Source organism: Oryctolagus cuniculus, chromosome 7 (genome assembly GCF_051225735.1).
Source record: "Oryctolagus cuniculus isolate XC-2025 breed Fujian yellow rabbit chromosome 7, ASM5122573v1, whole genome shotgun sequence".
Classification (NCBI taxonomy): domain Eukaryota; kingdom Metazoa; phylum Chordata; class Mammalia; order Lagomorpha; family Leporidae; genus Oryctolagus; species Oryctolagus cuniculus.
In genome coordinates, this window is record NC_142873.1 from 98,555,356 (window position 1) to 98,579,068 (window position 23,713).

At 34.9% G+C, this 23,713-nt stretch overlaps 1 protein-coding gene across 2 annotated transcripts in view; it reads left to right on the top strand.

Annotated features, from left to right (window-relative positions):
* The window catches only part of LRRIQ3 (leucine rich repeats and IQ motif containing 3), a 161,010-nt gene that overhangs the window by 74,026 nt on the left and 63,271 nt on the right, over positions 1-23,713 (top strand). Inside the window, exon 6 of one of the 2 annotated variants that reach the window (XM_051856361.3) lies at positions 13,437-13,566. In XM_051856361.3, coding sequence (XP_051712321.3) covers positions 13,437-13,566 — 130 coding nt within the window. Of the gene's footprint in view, positions 1-739; positions 1,691-13,436; positions 13,567-23,713 lie in introns of those variants that run through there. The other variant, XM_089337196.1, reaches the window with a different exon arrangement.

Sequence of the window (23,713 nt, forward strand, 5' to 3'; positions counted from 1 at the left end):
GATGGAAGATCTCTCTGTCTGTCTGTCTCTCTCTGTCTCTGTCTCTGTCTCTGTCTCTCTCTCTCTCTCTCTGTGTGTCTCTCTCTCTCTTACTCCCCTCTTTCTGTTTGTAACTCTGCCTTTCATATAAATAAAATAAATCTTTAGAAAAATAAAAATGATATATTTTGGTGGACAGTCTTCACTTTCCAGAGCATGTTCCTTTTTATTAGTATTAGAGGTAAGATACTAGGTACAGCAGCTATTGTTCTGACTCAGTAGGCTGAAGCATATTTATCTCAAGTCTTAGGATACTGATAGAATCTTGAAAATATTGATTCAGAGATACTATTAGAGTTCAATGCAAGATCAACATGTTCTCGAAATTGATACCTAGTCATCATGTGAAAAAATTGATATATATTCTCAACTACCAAATATTTATAGGGAAGGCATATGCTCACTTCAAAAGAAAAATCTTAATAGACAATAGAGATAGAAAAAATAATTAAAAAGAACACCTTTCATTTTGAATTTTTATTTTTGAGACCACTGAAATCTGTAAATTCACATTTTATGTTTCTTGCTATAATTTAGAGAGACGGTTGTTAGAATTCATGAGCACCTAAAAGCAAATCTTGAGCTTGCAGTCCTTGAGACAAAGTGTAATGTTTGCTGACTATCATTAACTAATGGTACACCTCAAGAGATTAACTGTATTTTTTCCATTTTTAAACTTTATTACTGTATTTTTCTTCAGGATAAACAAAAATTGTGGGTCAATTTTCACTGAAGTAGGCTGGATGTATGTATTCACCTGTCATCAGTGTCAAAAGGAATTGTGCACATCATTCCCTGGACAGCAGGATGAAAACCTGTCTCTGATTGGACACTAGGGATATCAACTGTACACCCAAGATAAGTGTAAAGTTGGAAAATGAAATACACTTAGCACTTCATTCAAGGCAGCGTATTTTAACAAATTGAAACTTGCAAAAAATGTTATTTACTTACTAATAGAATAAGGATCTAATATTACCACTTTTAAATTGAGTAAAACATACCATCATTAAAAATTGCTTTGCAAAGACTAGTAATGCAAGAAAAACTGTCCACCCTTGGCTAATAAAAAGATGAAAAGATGAATATTAAAAGGGCCATTCTTTACCACTTAGAATGAAGTTTTATCAGTTCAAGGTGAAAGAGATTACCTCTTTCAGTGTATTTCAGTTTTGCTATATGCCCAGAATGACAAATATTTTGTATTTTGTGACTTATCTAGACATCATTAATACTGAATTTTCTCAAATTTAGTCAGCACATGAAAAGAAAATGTTAACTATTGTTTTATACTGTTGCTCTCTGGGTATCTTAGGATAGTTTTCAAGATAGTGCCTCTAACCATGGGTTTGGCTGACTATATTGACCTAGAAAGCCTGGAAATACTCATGATAAATTACAGGTATTTCTTTATGCTTAAGCCTTTGTTTAACAAAATTTGCAAGAGTCTGACAATGCTGGCATTAATAGCTTAAGAACCTAAATTATGCTTGTTTGTATCTTGTAAAGTTTTGGCAGCTACAATTTTGAGTCCTTTTATCCAGTCATAGGAATTTTGGATTTCCTATAAGTAATTAATATTTTGGCTTTGTTTGAAATATTTCTGATGAAATCAGTAGGCCTGAGATTGTTAATAAAGCTGTGCCCAAAACACTGTGCAATTAGAGTGAGATTTGTGCCGAGACTATATAACTTTCAGGCTTTGAACTCAGGGTTAGTGCTAGCCCTTGGCTGAACCTCAAATGTATAGATAATAGATATAGATAATAGTTATAGATATATGTGTACCCATGTTTTCTATATAAATACTAATGCACTCTTAGATGCATATAAGTATATGAGTGTATACTGTTATAAAATCCATTTTTAAATCAAAAGAGTCCTTGCAATTCCTGGGTTATATATGGCATATGGGAGGAAGAAGCATAATTGTATTGCATTTGATGCAGTCTTTTTCAAAAAGCTTATGTTAAGCATTTACAAATATCCAGAACTCCCAAAATGAGTATGTTATTCTCAGTTGCAGGAGGCTAAAACCTCAATTTTAGAAAATATTATAAAAGTAATTCTGTTGAGTCAGTTTGAGTGTTTATCATTGTACTTTTATAAAATATATTCCAGTATATTGTAATCTGTTTCACTTTAGCAACATAATTATGTATATGAATATCATGTTAATTTATTGAGATGTTTTCCTTGTGGAAAACAATAAACCTCTCTTCAGATTCAAACTCAAATTTAAAACATAAATTCTGAAGTGTTAGATTTGCTTAATGTGTTTACCTTGAAGAAGAGCAACGTAACTATTGAGACAGTATTGGAAATCCTTGTTGCTCTTTTCTCCTTTTGTCACAAGTGCAAAACTCGTTTAGATGTGCCCTGAGCTCTTGAGCTATACACTGCATTAAGAAAAAATATGGGGCCAGCGCTGTGGCATATTAGGTTAACCTTCCACCTGTGGCGCCGTCATCCTATATAGGCGTCAGTTCTAGTCCCGACTGCTTTTCTTCTGATCCAACTCTTGGCTATGGCCCGGGAAAGCAGTAGGAGATGGCCCAAGCACTTGGGCACTTGCATTCACCTGGGAGACCCAGAAGAAGCTCCTGGCTCCAGCTTTGGATCGAACCAGCTCCAGCCATTACAGTCATTTGGGGAGTGAACCACAAGATGGAAGATCTTTCGCCCTGTTTCTCTCTCTGCCTCTCACTATGTCTCACTGTCTGTAATTCAACCTCTCATTATAAATAAAAATAAAGGGGGCTGGTGCCTTGGCTCACTTGGTTAATCCTCCCTACAGTGCCAGCATCCCATATGGGTGCCAGCTTCTAGTCCCGGTTGCAGTGGAGGATGGCCCAAATGCTTGAAACCCTGCACCCACATGGAAGATCAGGAAGAAGCACCTGGCTCCTGGCTTCAGATCAGCACAGTGCGCTGGCCGTAGCGGCCATTTGGGGAGTGAACCAATGGAAGAAGACCTTTCTCATTGTCTCTCTCTCAATGTCTATAATTCTACCTTTCAAATAAATAAATAAATAAAAATCTTTAAAAAACTCATTAGAAAAATAGTTTCTCCCCTTGAAATTTCTGCTTTAATGCCTATCATTATATTTTGTATTACTGTATGAATTCATCTCATTTGAAGTTTACTTAAGCAATATTAACTCATTTTCCTCATATATACCATGTCTTTTTCATTTCAAAAATGATTTGATTTACTAATTGAAAACTATCTTTTTTTTTTTTTTTTTTTTTGACAGGCAGAGTGGACAGTGAGAGAGACAAAGAGAGACAGAGAGAAAGGTCTTCCTTTTCCATTGGTTCACCTTCCAATGGCCGCTACGGCCGGCGCACTGCGCTGATCCGAAACCAGGAGCCAGGTGCTTTTGGTCTCCCATGTGGGTGCAGGGCCCAAGCACTTGGGCCATCCTCCACTGCACTTCTGGGCCACAGCAGAGAGCTGGCCTGGAAGAGGGGCAACCGGAACAGAATCTGGCACCCCGACCGGAACTAGAACCTCGTGTCTCGGCGCCACAGGTGGAGGATTAGCCTATTGAGCCACAGCGCCAGCCTGAAAACTATGTTTCTAACAAGTTAAGCTAAAATACCAGGTTTAATAAAATGTAAATTTTATAAGGAACTTTTTTAGCATTCAGCGTATGTTTTACAGTGTTTTTCTCAGTTTTGATGCCCTTATCTCACTCATCATGTTTTCTCCATCTATCAAAAAATGAATTATTACATTATGAAATATTTTAGGATATAGAATTTAGTAACAAATAATAATTTTTTATCTGTGGTAGCATTATACCATAAATTAAGCCTTCAATTCATAGTTGTTGAATAAGCTGATGAAATTTCTCATCTTTTTTGTTACTGCTTTTTTTCATGAATATGAAGAAGGCAAATTTCATGTATTTCATGTACACAGTTTTAAGAACTTAATGATACTTCGCACCCTGGCCTCCCTCACTCCCTCACTACCACACTTCTACCCTCCCACCTCCTTCCTTTCTTGCTTTTCTTTTAATTTTTGCCTTGATATACTTTCAGTTTAGTCTGTAATCACAAGCTTAATTATCCATTAAGTAAAGAATTCAAGTAGTAAGTAGAAAAGCCACTTTTCATCAAGAGTGTAGACAACAGGTATAAATAATAATCAAATCTCAAAATGTAAATTTCACTCATATACATTATATTTTGTGCTATTTTAGTTACCTGAAATAAGTCAAAGCATTTGATTTTTGTCTTTTGGGATTGGCTTATTTCTTTCTTTCTTTTTTTTTTTTTTTTTTTTTTTTTGACAAGCATTGTAGACAGTGAGAGAGACAGAGAGAAAGGACTTCCTTTTGCCGCTGGTTCACCCTCTAATGGGTGCCGCAGCTGGCGCACCGCACTGATCCGAAACCAGGAGCCAGGTGCTTCTCCTGGTCTCCCATGGGCTACAGGGCCCAAGCACTTGGGCCATCCTCCACTGCACTCCCGGGCCACAGCAGAGAGCTGGCCTGGAAGAGGGGCAACCCAGTACAGAATCCGGCACCCCGACCAGGACTAGAACCCGGTGTGCCAGCACCGCAGGCAGAGGATTAGCCTATTGAGCCGTGGTGCCGGCCCTGGCTTATTTCAATAAGAATAATGTTCTCTAGTTGCATCCATTTTGGTTTAAAAGATAGAATTTCATTCTTTTTTATGGCTAGGGGGGATTCCATCATGTATATATACCGTAATTTCTTTATTCAGCCATCTGTTGATAGGTATCTGGGTTATCTGAGTTGATAACAACAACAGGGATTGGAGAATCCAATAAAAGCGGTGCAAGGATCTTAAAATAATAAAACTACAGCCCCAGTCCTCAGAGAGATTAATTTCTACTAAGGGTGAGAGCTGTGAAACTATGTAATAATAAAGTGAGAAAAGATAGAATGTGATGAATGCCTCGAAGTTATAAATAAAATTACATTGATTCCATAAAGGCAGAAGAACTGTACTTTGTTTGAAATATGATCTCTAGGCAAGCCAGATACAGAGTTATTTCCAATTATTGCTACAAGGATCCCTAATCCAAAAGTATGGAATCTTAAAGATTCCAAAACAAACTTTTTGAGTGTTATGATGTCAAAAGTGGAAATCTCCACATCTGACCATGTGACAGATGCAGACAAAACGCAGGCACATTAAAAATACTGTTTAAAACCTTTAGATTACATGCATAGGAATATATTTAATATAAATAAATTTTGTGCTTAGACTTGGGTCCCATATCTCAATGATACCTCATGCAAATAATCAAAAATCCCCAAAACATCTGCCATCTGAACTATATCTGGCCCCATGCATTTTAGATTAGAATACTCAACCCACGTATAATATAAGGCTATCAGGCAATGTAACCTGTGTATTAGGAAAATATAGGTATTTAAAATACAATTAAATTTCCATGTAAATAAAATTAATCAAATACATATTTGAAGAGATTTTCCAAAAAATCTGAGCCTTCTGCAATTTCTCCTGTCCTTTGTTTGTTCCACCTAGTACCAGTTATTGTTCACAATCTGGCATTGTTTTATGCTCAATTTACAATTATAACCTACTCTAAAATCTCATGGAACGTTGCAGCATATCTTTTATTGAGTTCACATGTTACTACGAAGTGTCCACTGTGATATGGCAAAGAGTTTGCCCCAGTAATTTACGCATGGCACTTTTCATTTTGGCAACGACAGACACTAGATTAGCCATTCTTGAATTGAAGGAGAAATGGCTGTCTATGATTCTTTTTTTCCCATGTGTTCTTAACCTGGACATTTGCAGCAAAATATAGTATTCAGGCACTGCCATTTACACTGGCCATTTTCTGTATAGAACAGAAATGCCACATTTCTTTTTATATACATTATGTGTCTCCTGAATTTATTTATCCAGGTTATCCTTTGGGAATTCTGTTCCCCATGTAACAAAGGTATTACCACTTCTAGTCCTCTTTCTTAAGAAGAAATAAGATTGGAATCAAATGCCATATAGGAGCAGTTTTTCAAATAACAGTTTAACCTGACATCATTTGAAGGGTAACAGCTTAACTAGTAACTGTTTCCCATAAGATTTTTTAAACCATATCAATTTCTTCAAGGTTTTTCTTATTAACCAACATTTATTCTTGAAAGCAGAACCTAAGTGGCACCCTACAGTTTACCACTTTGCTGACCAAAGCATTTAATTGACATGCGTGCATTGCATGCCCTGTGTGGAATGCCTAGCTTACTAAGTTGATAAGAGGCTGTGTGGCTAAATGCTAGAGCTAATGATTTTCATTCACACAAATATGACAATTATTTTAGTTTGTGTTTTAGTGTACTTCTAAAGTTATCCCTTTTAACACTATCTGGAAAACTTAAGTTCTGCATAAACACCTTCATAAAGATGCCTGGCTAGTAAGAGGAAAGGAAAAAAAAAATAGGTCAGGATATTGGGCTGGTGACTTGGCTGTGGTTCTAGAGAGGTTTCTGGGATGATCCTTGAAACAGAGCTGTGGCATAACACAGTATAGAGTGTTGGGGTACAGATAGCCTGAAAGTGGTTCCTTGTTACAAAAACAAAATGCGTGATTTTATTTACAATAGAAAGCCTCTTAATAACATAATAATGTGAAAACAAAATCATAATCTTAAAGAACTTCAAAAAGGGTTGAAAATGTGCCTTGAGTTTAAGCAATAGAAAAGTTCAGTATAAAATTTTATTCTTGGTGTATAGACATAGGGAATTGTTACCACTGTCATCCAGTTCTTAGTTTTATTTTATTTATTTATTTTTGACAGGCAGAGTGGACAGTGAGAGAGAGAGACAGAGAGAAAGGTCTTGCTTTTTGCCATTGGTTCACCCGCAATGGCAGCCGTGGCCAGCGCGCTGCGGCCGGCGCGCTGTGCCCGGCACACCGCACTGATCCGAAGGCAGGAGCCAGGTGCTTTTCCTGGTCTCCCATGGGGTGCAGGGCCCAAGCACTTGGGCCATTCTCCGCTGCACTCCCTGGCCACAGCAGAGAGTTGGCCTGGAAGAGGGGCAACCGGGACAGAATCCAACGCCCCGACCGGGACTAGAACCTGGTGTGCCGGCGCTGCAAGGCGGAGGATTAGCCTAGTGAGCCGTGGCGGCCCAGTTCTTAGTTTTAGTTTTTAATGATAAATCATTTTCTCTTGGGGAAATAACTACTTAAGACACCCATCTGCGTCTTACAAACAAGTACTCATATAGCTTGTCAATTACAGGGAGTTCCAAAGGTCCTCAGTTAATCTATTTTGATTATTAATAATGCCCTGAGCATTCTTTTCTTATTATAATTGAATGAAATTTATTAATATATGGATATCTCCCCTACTTCCATACCTATTATAGATTATCTTTACTTCTACATTCTGACCATCTAGGACAGTTTCTTTTTTTTTTTTTTTTTTTCAATGATTTATTTCATTTATTTGAGATGCAGAGTTAAAGAGAGAGAGAGACAAATCTTCATTCTGCTGGGCCAGACTGAAGCCACAACTCCAGCCCCTAAGGGCAGCTCTTTTATTGCTACTTTGGTTCACTGGCTTGAGCTATGTAGAATCAAATAATGAGAAAATAGAGAGATGTATCTAAGTAAAGCTATAATTATTCTTACCAGATTATTGGTTATGTTTACACAATTTTGTGTATATTTCACTAAGTCAGGAACAGGTAGAGTAGGAGAGATTCTAGAAATTTCAGAGAGTCTTAGTTGATGTATATGTTAAAGAGCTTAGAGTAAGAAGACTGGAGAGTTAAGAGTCACTAAATGAAAGTCTTTGGAGTAACTTTAAGGTGTGAAAGAATTCAGGAAAAAAGTATAGGAATGGTAAAGGTATTACTGGGATTAAGCCATGTAAACAATACAAGCTATAAATTCCCTTCAAAAATTTGAAGATTTTACGTATTTATTTATTTGAAAGAATTACGGAGTGAGAGGCAGAGACAAGAGAGAAGGAAAAAGAGGGAGCTTCAATCCACTGGTTCACTCCCCAAATGGCTGCTATGGCAAGGGCTGGGCCAGGCTGAAGCCAGGAGACAGGAACTTCCCCTGGGTCACTCACATGGGTGTAGGAGCCCAAGGACTTGGGCCATCTGCTACTGCTTTCACAGTTGAATTAGCAGGGAGATGAATGGGGAGTGGTGCAGTCAGGACTCAAACAGGTGCTCATATGGATGCCAGCATCACAGGTGGCATTTTAATTTGCTACCCTACAATGGCAGCCCTTTAAAAGTCTTTCTGATGGCTTTCCTTTCTCCAAAGAATGGGAGTCACATTTTATATTATATTGAGCCAAGATTCTTAAACCTCCACCCATTCCTCCTGGTATTTCTTGAATACTATTCATTCAATATTTAACAAATAAGTATTGAGTACCTGTGCAGTACCAGAGACCATTCTCAGCCTTGAGGAAACACAACAAGCAAAATTCTTATGAATTAAATTCTAGAACAAATAAACTGTAACTCAAGTAAACAAAATTTTGAAAAAATTTATAAATAAAACAATAGAGTGTTGAAAGAGTAAATAAAAAGAGGCCAACCAATTCTGACAAAGTTGTTGGAGGTTTTTCTGAGAAAATCCTATTTAAAAATAAGAAAGATGAAGAAAAAGGAGGTAGTCATACAAAGTATGGGAAGAGAAGTGATCCCAGCAGAGTGCAGAGCTCTCACTAGGACCTGAGGCATACATTAGCTTGTTTTGTTGGGATGTGGTCAAAGGACTAAGTGAAATTCAGTTATCAGGAGAATAATGCACAAAATTAAGAGAATCATGAGATGAATTTCGCTATATTTTCAGAGGCCATAAGTTGAGTTTTCTAGGTTATAATAAGGATTTCACACCTTGAGCAGCTACCAGAGACTTAAAGTTAAAAGGGCACATGATAGGATTTACGTTTTGACAATATAAATGTATTTTGTAAGAGACAACATGAAGGCAGAGTTTAAGAGATGTTTGTGGTTGTTCAGGAAGAGATGATCATAACTTAGATCAGAGAACTAACAGTGAAAATGGAGAGCAGTGAACAGATTTTTAAAAATATTTGGAAGATAGAAATGCCAAAATTAGTTGTTGGTGTAAGATTAAAGAGCCAGATATTAAATTGGTTTAAGATTAAAGGAGCCAGAGACTAAGTTCTAATTTTTTTCTGGTTTGACAAAGAATGGTATTATTTTCCAAGAGGAAGAAGTTGGATATTGGAAAAGGCATGGATCCTGTATCTCTGTTACCTGTTCTCTATATTGGACTTGAACACAGCTTGCATATATAGAGAGATTACTTTCACAATAATTCAGTAGATAGGATGCTTTCTTTTCATGTTTCAGGTTATCTATAGACATCTCAAAATGTGTTTCCTTGACCTGACATAGTGCCTCAGCTATGGTTCTGATCAGAAGTGAATATGGTAAGATTATGACTTCCCTCGTTCTTGATGAAAGGCTTAATACAGCTTAGGATCACTTCATATAATGAAATACCAATTTATTTACTCAACTAAAAAAGTCTCATCACTTATATTTTCAAATCACACCATGTGTTTGAACAATTGATTTTCCCAACTGCAATGTTTTTATCCTATTTAATTTCATCTGCTTAATTTGACCCATTGTTCCAGTCTGTTGGCATTATTTTGGATTTCTGTTGAAGGATTTTGTTCTTTTACCAACTCATCTGCAAATTTGATAAGCCTGTCTTTTTATTTTGATTCAAATCATTCCTATATAAATATTGATCAAGATAGAGCTGAGAACAGATGATGTACCAAGATACTAGAAATATTCCTTTAGATTGCCATCATTTTATTAATTCTTATTCTTTTCCATGTGGTTAATCAGTATCTTTGATCTATACCTAATAATATTTTCTTTTCATAAATAATGAAAGATTTTATCAAGCTGCTGAATGTAGGTTTATCATACCCAAGATATTTGAACTAGAGTTGATTGTGACCCTTTTGCAAAGGAAATTGAGAGTACTTTGAAAAGCTTGTGAAAATTGAATTTAAAAATAAGGATTTTTTTGGTGCAAAAATTTGAGATTTGTGCATGCAATGGGCCTTAAAAAGTTTATGTAAAAGGCTTATTATGAGAAACTCTATAGATTTCAAAAAAATTGCACCAAAATAAATTTATGATTCAATTTTCTGAAAACTTTTATAGTACCCTTATATATGATGTAATTAGTTTGTTATACAGTTATACTGTTCCTTGGACATAACCCATTTATCAAATGCTACCAAATAATCTTAAAATAATTTCTAAATTTATGGAGGAAGATGCTATTGTTAATATAACATACATTTTGTTGTAAAAACATGATCTTTATTAGGTGGTCCTCAGTGTTCTGGTAACTTTTCCATCTCCATGATTTTGCTTTCATTCTTGCATTACATACAAAAGAAAAACCTATTTCCTTTTCCTTGGCACATTGTATAATAGCTCATTTAGAACTTTAGATTTTATGATCATCTTCTTGTAGGTTTATTCCACTGTCACAAGTGTGCCCTTTGTGATAGATTCTTCTTTTATAAAAGCAAAGAAGGGAAAATTATCTTTAAATGATGACATATAATGACAGGTAGATAAATTCAGAGAAGATGAAGGGGAGAACTAAACAGAAGAGATTGCTGAAAGGAACTAGCTACAGATTTACTTTCTGGTTCTTTAAATGGCAGGACTCGCTAAAGTAACTGAATTTTTGAGAAATTAAGTATCGCAAAGTTGACAGGTTGCTTTTTATTTGTTTCCTTATTCTTTCTGGTGACTGTAAAGGAACAAGTACTAGTGAAAATAAGATCACTGAGCTCACTCATTTTTTAAATGGTCAAATTAAAGTGTGATATCTAGAAGAAAGAATGGGTCCATTTTTAAAGTTCAAATTGAACTTTAGGTTATTTTTTGTATTATTGTGCTATAATTATTATTGCTAGTCTTAACAAAAAACTCTAAATATGAATACATGAGCTAAAAAGTAACTACTTATTCGTATTTCAAGAAAAAATAGTGATTTTGTCATGTAAAGCCTGAAAAGACATTTTCTTGTGTACACGTTGTTGATTGAAAAAATTTTCAGCAGTGATTGAAAAATGAGATTTATATCATAACTAAATAATATATAGTTCTTGAAAATAATATTAAAAAATTTTTGCAGTATGATTCACAGCATAGAGATAAATTGTTTTCAGAAAATATTAGAAAACACATATAAAATTTAAAAGATATAAAGTCTGAGGTATTTAATTAAATGCATCTATATTGTTGATGCAGGGATTTCTACTGAAAATTTAAATACATGGGGCCATGATATATATTTCAAAATGACTTCCCTAAATTGTAGAATAAAGGAGCTGTGAAAAACTAGAGAAGTCAAAGTAATGATGGAAATGCTAAAATGAATTTCAAAATTCTATCGAGGAATTTATCTGACTTTCCTTTCTTTGGATGAAATGGATGCAATTCACTAAAACTAGAAATAAATACTAATGAATTTTGAGGAAAGTGATATTTTTATTCATTTTTATTTATTTGAAAGACAGAGTTATAGAGAGAGGTAGAGAGAGAGAGAGAGAGAGAGAGAAAGTCTTCCATTCGCTGGTTCACTCCCCAGATGGCTGCAATGGCCGGAGTTGTGCCGATCCGGAGCCAGGAGCCAGGAGCTTCTTCCAGGTCTCCCACGTGTGTTCAGGGGCCTAAGGACTTGGGCCATCTTCTACTGATTTCCCAGGCCAGAGCAGTGAGCTGGACGGGAAGAGGAGCAGCCAGGACTAGCACCGGTGCCCATATGGGATGCTGGTGCTTCAGGCCAGGGCTTTAACTGGTTGTGCCACAGTGCCGGGCCTGGAAAGTGATGTTTTTAAATCTCTGAAATATAAGATGTCTGTGAGAATTACAAGATAAAGAAACACAGCTTATGGTTGTTATGAGTATTAAATGATTAAGCATCTGTATAGAGCTTCAAACTGTGGTAAATTACAAGGAACATATAAGTGTTCAATAAACAATACACAAAGCAAACATCTCAGAAAGAGGATCTGTCTGAAGATAATTGTTTTTGAATATTCATAATTTAGATAATTGTTTCTCATCAAGAAAACTATCATATACTGGGAAAGATTTTCAGTATATAATCCTGCACTCCTTTCTAAAAATTCTGATTATTAGTTGCTTACCAATATGTATTCATTTCTTCTTTCTAACTAACATGGTTCCAGTTGTATAACAGCCAGCAAAATGCCTATGTTAAAGGCTGTATTTCGTATCCTCTCCTTTGCAGCTATAGATAGCCAATGGAAAGTAATTAGAAATTATTTGAAAAACTTCTATGAAAACCCCCTATTATATGTGAAATTCACTCTTTTGTCAGTTTCCTCTTCCTCTATATTACTGACTGAAATGTAGACATGATATGTGAAGCTCTACTTGCTGTCTGGACTCAGATTAGAAGCATTTGAGTGCAGAAACCATGCAGATTCAGTAAAATAGAGATGATTAAGGAAACCTGAAATAGCCTGGGTCCCTGATGACTAGGTGAAACTTCTGTTACAATCCTGGGTGAACTCTGAAGTGAAAAAAAAATAACAGAAAATTATTAAAACATTCGTAACTAGTTTACAGACATTAATCAGTTTGAGTTTGAGTTGCCCCCATTCTCCATAAAGCTCCTCTTCAATATTTCCTTCATTCTATATATATATATATATATATATATGTATGTATATATGTATATATGATCCAGTTGTACTGTAAGACTTGCAACAATTCTGGTCCCCTCTCCTTCCCTTTCTTCTTTTATTGTTCTGTGGAACAACTTTGTCCCTCCCCTTTCTGGCTGTCTGGACAACACTATATTGTGTCTCTTTTTATTGCTTATTTCTCCTCCCACATTTTTCTATAGTCATGGAATTCTATTAACAGATCCACTTTTGCCTCAGCCTCCTTCACAGCATTATCTAAGACTCATATAGTTAAATATATATAACTAAATGTATATTGCTGAAGAGATATATATTTTCTAAGATAATTATCATTAATTGTTAATAAAAGAACAATTTATCAAAATTGAATACATCAATGATATTTGAGGGACTAGAAAAGCTAATTAGCCTAATTTGATCATTATATATTATCTACCTGTATTAAATTATAGAACTGTCCCCCATAAATAAATATGAATATTACATCTAAATTAAAGATATAAATTTAAAATCATATACAATGGAGCCCTATTCATTTTTTCTTAACTCTACGTCACAGGCTTATGTTCCTGTTCTTTTAAAGAAAAATCAATGTATAATACTTGTGAAGAGCTCTTTGAGAACTCCCAAACATATGAGATATCACTGCTTTCATTTTGTTTTTCACAGAATATAAATTCTCCTGTAGATTTAAAACAGTCTAGTAAGTACAGAGAACATGTTTCCTCGATTTTATATGGATTAAAAACAAAAGATACCAGCTTGAAATCAAAAAAGTCAAGATATCTCATTCAAAGAGGTTAGTTATATAAATTTTCTATTTTATTTAATGAACATAATTTGGTGAATACTATGTAAAGTAATCAGAAATTGGGCTTGTTGATTTTGAGCTATAAATCGAGACTCTATTCATAAATTGTTTCATGGATACCAAGAATGTGATTTTGATTAGACGTTGGGAATTAAGAGAAACTGGTGTTAACAAGGATTATATTGAGCAGATAGCTTTGTTACTCTATGATGATATAAGCATTGTACCTCCTTCAGGAGATAGGTGGTATCAGAAAATTATTATATAATATAAATTAGCAAATACTACACTTTTGATAATAAATCTTGTGTTATATAAAATATATATGTGATCGTTCTAATAAAATTTTAGTTATCAAATGTGTACTCTTTTTCTTTCAGCACTTTTTTCTGGTAAATTTTATAAAGTCAGATAAATATTCTTTTCTGTCTCTGTTTTCCACAGAAGGACCATACGATCATTACTGTAAAATCAGATGAAGAATTTACCAGTTTTCTTACTCCTTAATTATTAAAATCTTTTTCTAACAAAACTCATGGTGATATCTTTTTCCTTATTGATTTTCTCTTTGTTTCATATGAAGTAGTGAAACTTTAAGATCCTTATTTGGCCTGTGATTTGTTATTTCATGGCCATACCCTTCTTTTTAAGTACTTTATGTATTTCATTAAACTCCACATCTTTTATTTCCATGTAATTTTATTTTTATACAATTTTTACACTCCCAGAATTAAATACCAAAATGAAATGAAAGGCAAAAACCAGAATTTCCATATCCCATACTTCCCCACTCAGTCTTCTCACTACTCCAAGGCAATTTAATTCAGTAATTTTGAGAGTCCTTTGTTACGTAATTTTGTATTTCCAAATGACATGCTCATTCTGATAAACTTTTTGAAATTCAGATATTATCTGTAACTTTCCGCTGTAAAAGATTTAATTTTCATGTAATCCTTTTTTTTTTTTTTAAGATTTATTTATTTATTTGAAAGACAGATTTACACAGAGAGAAGGAGAGGCAGAGAGAGAGGTCTTCCATCAGCTGGCTTACTCCCCAGTTGGCTGGAGCTGCGCTGATCCAAAGCCAGGAACTTCTTTTGGGTCTCCCACATGGGTGCATGGGCCCATGGAATTGGACCACCCTCTACTGCTTTCCCAATAACATTAGCGGGTAGCTGGATTGGAAGTGGAGCAGCCAAGACTCGAACCAGTGCCTATATTGGATGCCAACACTGCAGGCAGGGGCTTTAATCTAGGCTTCTTGTTCTTTCAACTTATAAATATTTTCATAGCACTTCTCTTCAATTGTGATCTAGAGAATTCTTCTGTGTCTCAGCAGTGTTAGAACCTCTATTTCCAGGAATCTCTAGATTTTTCTTTCTAACTTTATTTTATTATTTCAGTGGAATGCCTTTAACATTATTACTTTTGAAACTTTATGCAAAGGAGAAAAATTTTGTAAAAGTTTGAAAGTCTAAGCATATGCTAAACTCATATTTGGTTGATGAAATGATAGCATGGAACTTTTCAGAAATGTGTAGAATTACCTCATTGTGTTCTGTCTTTCTGTGTTACCTTTGAGAATCCCATGGCTGTTATTAGTCTGTTGAATTCGTGTAATATTCTTCTCTCACTCTCCTCTATTTTTTGTTGTCCTCCTCTCACTAGGAACTTCCAGCATGTTCTTCTTATACCAGGTTTTCTAAAATTTTGCAGTGATTTATCTCAGATTTTCTTTGGTTGTGTTTTTCTGTATCCAATTTATTAAGGCTTATCTGAAATTTATATATGCCAGTTCAAGAGTGTCTTTCTTATATTATTTTCACATTAAATATACATAAAACAATTTAAACTATATTTTATTATGAAGTTCTGCAGTATTAATACTCATATTGTTGTATGCCTATCATAACTATCCACCTCTTAAATTTTTTTATCATTCTCAGTTGAAAATCTGTACCCATTAAAATTAAACCCATTCTGATTTCCCCCAACCTAAAGACCTTGGCAATCACTATTCTGCTTTGTGTCTCTTAGAATTTCTCTGCTCTAGATGTCTTGTATAAGTATAAATACATATATATAATTAATAGATTGTTAGCATATATTATAATATATTTAAAGATATAATATAATATATCAATATATATAAAGTATAAATACAATATATTTGTCCATGAATGTCTGATTTATTTAATTCAGCATAATGTCTTCAAGGCTCATCTCTGCTGTAAGATGTATCAGAATTTCCTTCTTTTTAAGGCTGAATAATCTTCTATTACATTTATATAACATATTTTGCTTTTCCATTCCTTTGACATGTGACACTTGAGTGGTTTCCATGTTTTAGCTATTGTGAATAATGCTACTATCATCATAGATGTACTGCTTTGAGTCCCTGTGTTCATGTGTTTGGAATATTTACCTAGAGGTGGAATATCTGAATCATATGATAATTTTATTATTAATTTTTTGGGAACTCCATATAGTTTTCCACAGCAGCTGTAGAATTTTTCATTTTCACCAACTATGCTCATGAATTCCAGTTGTGACACATTGTGTCAGCACCTGTTATTTCTGTTTTATTTTCCTTAAACAATAGCCACACTGATGGGTGTGAGGTTGTATTTCACTGTGGGTTTAATTTGTGTTTCCTTATAGATTAATGACGTTGAACATATTAATTTCATCTACTTAATTGTTTATTTGAATTTGTTAATTGGAGAAATGTCTGTTTAAGTCATCTGCCCATTTTCTTTAGTTTGATGTTTTGTTCTTGAGTAATAGGATTTCTTTATGTATTTAGGATTTTGATCTCATCAAAACTATGATTTGCAAATATCATCTCCCATTCTGTATTAGTATTTGTCCTTAACCACGGAAATGCATTTCAATTTTGATGAAGTTCAGTGTATTTATTTTTTTCTTTGGTTGCCTGTGCTTTTTGTTTCATATCCAAGAAATCATTGAGAAATCAAATGCTATGAAGGCTTCTCACTGTTTTCTTCTAACAGTTTTAAAGTTTTATATCTTATGTTTAGATATTTGATCCATTTTGGCCTAATTTTTGATTGCAATACAGAATTCAACTTCACTGTTTTGTATGTGGATATCCAGTTTTTCCAAGACCGTTTGTTAAAAATGTTCTCCTTTGTCTATTGAATTGTCTTGGAATCATGTGGAGGACCATTTGACCATAAAGGCAAGAGTTTAGAAAGGTGCTCAATTCCGTTCTGTTCTTTTGGTCTTTATGCCTATCATTATGCTACACAATGCTTTTGTTACTGTCATTTTGAAATAAAGACATATGGGAGACCTCCTACTACTCTTTTCAAAATGATTTTGACTCTTTGGTGTCCCTTGAAGTTCTATATGAATTTTAGAATACATTTTTCTACTTCCTAAAAAACGCCTTAAGAAGTTTGATAGGGATATAAATGAATTTGTGCAACTATTGGTTGTAAATTAATATTAAAATTTCCTATTCATGAAAGTAGTGTGTATTCATTTATTTCTTTATTCTTTAATTTATTTCACTAGTACTTCTATAAAGCTGTATTTTTTTTTCTGTTGGTTGCCTGGTTTTATTTTGTTGACTTTAATATATTGATGTTTTCAACAACAAATGTTTTACCATCTTTTTGCCTTTTGTCATTATGTGTATTCCTGAGTGTTTTATTCTTTATAAGTTTATTATAAGTTGAATTGTTTCCTTTATCTCCTTTTGTTTGTTCATTGTTCTTGTGTGAAAGCACAGCTGGTATTTGTGGGTTAGTTTTGTAACCTGCAATTCTGCTGAGTTTGTTTATTAATTCTCACAGTGTGAATGTGTATGTTTGTGTGTTTGTGTGTGTGTGTTTGTAATCATTAGGGTTTTCTATATACAAGATCATATTCTCTTTGGTTGAACCATTTTATTTCTTTTTTTCAATTTATATGCCATTTTCTTTTTTTTTTTTTTTTGCCTTGTTGCTTTGACTTCTGGTACTATGTTAAATGAAAGTGGACACTCTTATTTCTTATCTTGGTATGAAAATTTTCAGTTTTTTATAATTGAGCATCATGTTTAGTATGGATTTTACCTTTATCACTTTCATTATATTGAGATAGTTTTATTTGAAACTCAAACTCAGGAAATCTGATATAGTATGTGAGTTTCCCTGTAGTGTCTTAACTACTCTACCAAATTATATGCTGTCCCCTCTTTTAATATTTTATGTATAACATTGCTTTGCCTTCTAACCTGCAAAATTTATGCAGATATCTGCTGCAGGTTAGAAAGCAAAGCAATGTGTGGTTTCTTACATATGGTGTATCAGTTCTTTTGTTTTCAAGATTCTCTCTTTTGTCTTTGAATTTTGTGTTTGTTTTTATATTTTGATTAAAATATTTGTATTGTACATATTTATGGAATGTGAATTTTTTGTGCTCCTAGAATAATTTTTAAAATTTAAGATTTAACAATTTTTAACATTTTGTCATATTCACTTCCTATGTAAATATTATAAAACAGACATGTACTATTTTTCTTGGAAACAGGGATGTTATCACATAATGTGTAATCATAACAATGATCTTAAAGTATGGAAAGAAGAATATATTGTTGTAGATTGTATAATCCAGTGAAGGCAATATTTATAACCACATACAAATAATATGACATCCACAGAATTTTCATATTCTATGTTAATTCCACATATGAGAGAAAACATATAATATTTGTCTTTTTGTGTCTGGTTTATTTCACTTAGCATAATGATCTCCAATTCCATCCATTTTGTGCAGATACCAGAATTTCACTCATCTTTATAGCTGAGTAATATTTCATCATGTATATATACCATATTTTCTTTATCTAGTCATCAGTTGATCGACATATAGGTTGGACCTTTATCATTGCTGTTGTGAATTGGGCTAGTATAAACATGGGAGTGCAGGTAACTCTTTGATATACTAACTTACCTCCTTTAAATATATTAGCAGAAGTGGGATAACTGGTTCATATGGTTGATCCATTTTTAGTGTTTTGAGGAACCTCCTTACAGTTTTCCATAAATGTTGTATACATTTACATTTCTACCAACCGTGTGTGTTAGACTACCCTTTCTCCACAACCACACCAACATTTTTTTTTATTATTCAATTTTTAAAAATATTTATTTATTTATTTGAAAGTCAGTTACACAGAGAGAGGAGAGGCAGAGAGAGAGGGGTCTTTCATCCGATGGTTCACTCCCCAATTGGCCGCAACGGGTGGAACTGCATTGATCTGAAACCAGAAGCCAGGAGCTTCTTCCAGGTCTCCCACATGAGTGCAGGGGCCCAAGGCCGTGGGCCGTCTTCTACTGCCATAGCAGAGAGCTGGATCAGAAGAGGAGAAGCCAGGACTAGAACCAGCACCCATATGGGATGCCGGCGCTTCAGGCCAGGGTGTTAACCCACTGTGCCGCAGTGCTGGCCCCTTTTTTTTTTTCAATTTTTGTATAATAATCATTTTAACTTAACTAAGATCGTATCTCATTGTGGTTTTTATTCGCATTTCCTTGATGATTAGTGATCCTGAGCATTTTTTCATGTTTTTGGCCATTTGTATTACTTCCTTTGAATACTATCTTTGGCTTTAGATCATTTGATTTTAAATGTGGGTGGCATGTTTTTTACCACACTTCTAGTTACTGAGCTTGTTTGATTTGCCTATGCACATCTGTTCTCAGAATTTGAAATTTTTAAAGCATTATTTCTTGTAATAACTTCTCTGCTTTTGTATCTTTTCTCCTTTTTGAACTACCATATTGCATGTATTGCCCCAGTTTATGAGACCTCATAAGTCTATTAGACCGTATTTGTCTTAAGCTTGTTCACTAATTGCTCTTTTAATTGCTCTTTTTTCCTTTCAAACTCAATGGTTTCAAGCAACTTATGTTCAAATTTGATAATGCTTTTATTTGTCATAGTCAGATATTGAATCATTCCAATAAAATTTTCCATGCTGTTTTATTTTTGGGTCCAGAATTAGTTTGCTACTCTTTTTTAAATAATTCTATCAATTCTTTGATATTGTTAACTTTTCATGTATTTTTTATTTCCCTTTAGTTCTATGTCCATGTTTTCCTTTTTGTCTTTGATCATATTTGAGATAGTTATTTTAAAGTCTTTTTGTAATTAGTGTACTGTGCATATTTCTTCATGGAAAGTTCTAGGGATTTATTCAGTTCCTTTAAGTGATTCATATTTTACTATTTTTTATACCTCCTGATCTTTTATTGAAAAGTTGATTTCACAACTCCCTTTCTTCTGTTTTGCATGGAAGACCTTCACTGTTTAGTGGACACCTATGCCTAAAGATCAGCTAAGGTGGTGGAGTGAAGCCTAATGGTCATCTTAGTTTTGTTTTTGGACAGATTTATTGGTGCGTTGTCCTAAGTGCTATGTATGTTTTTTAATTAATGAATTTATTTCCCCTGCTGCTTTGCAATGTCTTCATTTCCCAAAGGATCTCTTCCCAGCTTCTTGTAGGGCTTTAGGTTTTCTACAGTATGTTTCTTCCCATAGTCTCATTTCCTAATAGTCTTTAAATCTTTAGGTCCCATGCGGTTTGAATGGACTCTGATGCCTACCGTTGTCTTTTATATTCTTCAGTTGGAGATTCAAACTCTGTCATTATTTCCCTCCTGAGCTTAAAGTCAGAGAAGGCAGAACTGCTCCCTCAGAAAATCCACAGAATGTTCCAAATGGTTTCTCCTTTGCTTCTTTTCTCCATAGACCACTTCTTCCTAGTTATTCTTTACCACACTCAGGAGAGGGTGTGAGAAAACAGCAAATAAAAGATTCATAAAATTTCCCACTGTTTTCAATATAGCATTTTCTTGATTGGCTGTCCATTTAGTTCCTGTTAATCTGTAACTTATTTCCAGCGGCCCCTATTCATTATGGAGTTGTTTATTTGCTTTTTGCTGTTTGATATTTGGGAACAGGAAGAGTAGGAAGGAAGAAGTGAAAAAGAGTAGGAGAGAGTAGGGAGGTCTGGGATACCTATCATATTCTGGGAAAGTGATGACTGAGTCTTTGAAAAACATCACTGGTAAGTTATGTTCAGCCCTGAGTGTCTTCCTTCTCAAGTGAATGCTTAGTATAGATCATGAAAACTATAATGGACTTGTTATCTCAATGCTAGATATTGTGACATTGAATTTACTTCTGTTTTACAGATGAGAAAAATGAGCTTAGAAAACTAAGATAATTTACTCAAGGTCACATAATACAGAAGTATCAGAGTTGATACTAATCCCAGAATCCGTTTTTTGATTCCAGTAATCAGCATCTTGCTTATGCCTGTCCAGATAGGTTTAACAATGGGATGATTGATTAAATCTAGGGCATAGACCACCAAATTCCACAAATAATTCACTTCCACTTGGTGGCATAGCAAAAAGCAATTTTGCTGATCAGCTGCTCTTCAAAACCTTACTTAGAGCCGGCGCCGCGGCTCACTAGGCTAATCCTCCGCCTAGCGGCGCCGGCACACCGGGTTCTAGTCCCGGTCGGGGCGCCGGATTCTGTCCCGGTTGCCCCTCTTCCAGGCCAGCCCTCTGCTGTGGCCAGCGAGTGCAGTGGAGGATGGCCCGGGTGCTTGGGCCCTGCACCCCATGGGAGACCAGGAAAAGCACCTGGCTCCTGGCTCCTGCCATTGGATCAGCGCGGTGCGCCGGCCGCAGCGCGCCGGCCGCGGCGGCCATTGGAGGGTGAACCAACGGCAAAGGAAGACCTTTCTCTCTGTCTCTCTCTCTCACTGTCCACTCTGCCTGTCAAAAAAAAAAAAAAAAACCTTACTTAGAGAAAGACAGTCTGCCTAGACTGTAATCTACCATAGATGGGCCACGTCCTCATAATAATAACTCTTCCTTGCATAAGTATTTTACAAGATCCCAACTGAAGTTCTTATTACTAAAACATGACTTTAAAAACATAGCACATATAATTTTCTTGCTCTAAAATTAAAAAAGAATGCCTATGAATAAATTTTCTAGTGTGGTTTCTACCACATTACATGACCTCACTGAATTTCTACCCTTATATCTCAGTATTCTCCTGATTTGCAAAGACGTTAACTATATAATATTACTTTTAATTCCAAGAATATAACACTGTGCCTGTGCTCATGTTTTCATCTTTATTTGCAAGTACATCCATTTTTGCCTATTGAAAATAATTCTAAAATTGTATTTATTATTTCCTTTTAGCTTTTGTCCCACAAATAATTACAATAAATATCTTAGTTTTATGCATACTATAACACAATATTTAAACTTTTTAAAAAATATTTATTTATTTTGAAAGATTTAGAGAGAGAAAGAGAGAGAGGATTTTTCTCTCTGCTCATTCACTCCCCAGATGGTGCTAAATGTCACAGCTGTGGCAGGCCTAAGTCAGAATCCAGGAGCCAGGAGCTGCTTCTGGGTCTCCCACATCAGTGGCAGGGGCCCAAACACTTGGTCCACCCTTCCTTGCTTTTCTCAGGTCATTAGATAGAGCTGGATGGGAAGTGGAGCAGTGAGGACGCAAACTGAAACCCATATGAGCAGCTCTACTCTGCCACAGTGCTGGCTCCTGTGCTTTTTATTATGATTAGTTTTTGACAAATTTTCCCTGGGCAAAATATAAATTTTGTGAAAACAACAATTGAGTTTTATTTCTCTTGTGTTTTATAGTACCTGAAAGTGGGTCATGCTTATATAAAGTGTACTAATTGCATAATAATATGTAATCAAGTAGATAATTCCTTATTTATTGTTATTAAACATGGCTTCATGGCTTTTAAATATTTTTATTAATATAAAGAGGACAGATTTCATAGGTACATTTTTGTGGTTAAATGATGTTATTTAGCTGTAAACATCAATTCCTTGCTTATTAACTTTGTAAATAACAAAGTATCTTGAAATTATAGCATATAAGATTGACTTGAAACAGAAACAAAAAGCATAGAGATAAGAAATTTTAGTGAAAATATATTTATGCTCTATTTTTTCTGGTTTTTGAGTTTTTGATGTAACTTATGACCTCTTTCCAGATTGCCTTTCTCTTAACATTTTAGTGTACTAATTATTTTTTAATCTTAATAGTAATTAGATAAATAATTTACATATCATGTTTTCAATGTGAGTATTCTGAATATAATGGTATTTACCTTCACCAGTGCGTTTTCTACCTTCTGATATTGTCTGCCTTCTTGTTAGCATCTTCTGCTTTCAGTTTGAAAATTTCCCTTTAGTATTTCTTTAAAAGAAGTCTAGTGGTGATAAATTCTTTTTGCTTTTATTTGGGAATGACTTTATTTCTCTTTATATCTGAAAGACATTTTTGTTGGGTATATTATTCTTGGCTGAAAATATTTTCCTTCATTACCATACAAGTCTCTTCTTACTCCTACCTGGCCTGTAAGGTTTTTGTTGAGAGTGCCTCAGTCAGATAGATTGAGATTCTATCCTATGTTGTTTGTTTTTTTTCTCTTGCAACCTTGAGAATACTCTTTATGTTTAAACTTGGAGAGCTTGGTTGTAATATGTCTTTGAGTAGTATTGGCTGAGTTGAAGCTAAGTGTTTCTCTTTGACTGTCATACACCTTATCTTTGTCTAGGTTTGGGAAGTTTCTTTCATTATATTTGTTTTGTTAACTTCAGTTTTTGTCATTTTATTTTTTTAAAGATTTATTTTATTTACTTACCAGACAGTTAGAGAGGTAGACACACACACACATACACAGAGGTCTTCCATCTACTGGTTCACTCCCCAATTGGCTGCAATGACTGGAGCTGCACCGATCCGAAGCCAGGAGCTTCCTCTGGATCTCTCACGTGGAAGCAGGAGTACAAGGACTAGGGGCATCTTCCACTGCTTCCCCAGGCCAAAGCAAGAGCTGCATCAGAAGTGAAGCTGCTGGGACTCGAACCAGAGCCCATATAGGATGCCGGCACTGCAGGCAACAGCTTTACCAGCTACATCACAGTGCCGGCCCAAGCTCTTGGGCCATCCTCCACTGCCTTCCAGGGCCACAGCAGAGAGCTGGACTGGAAGAGGAGCAACCGGGACAGAATCTGGCACCCCAACCGGGACTAGAACCTGGGATGCAGGTGCC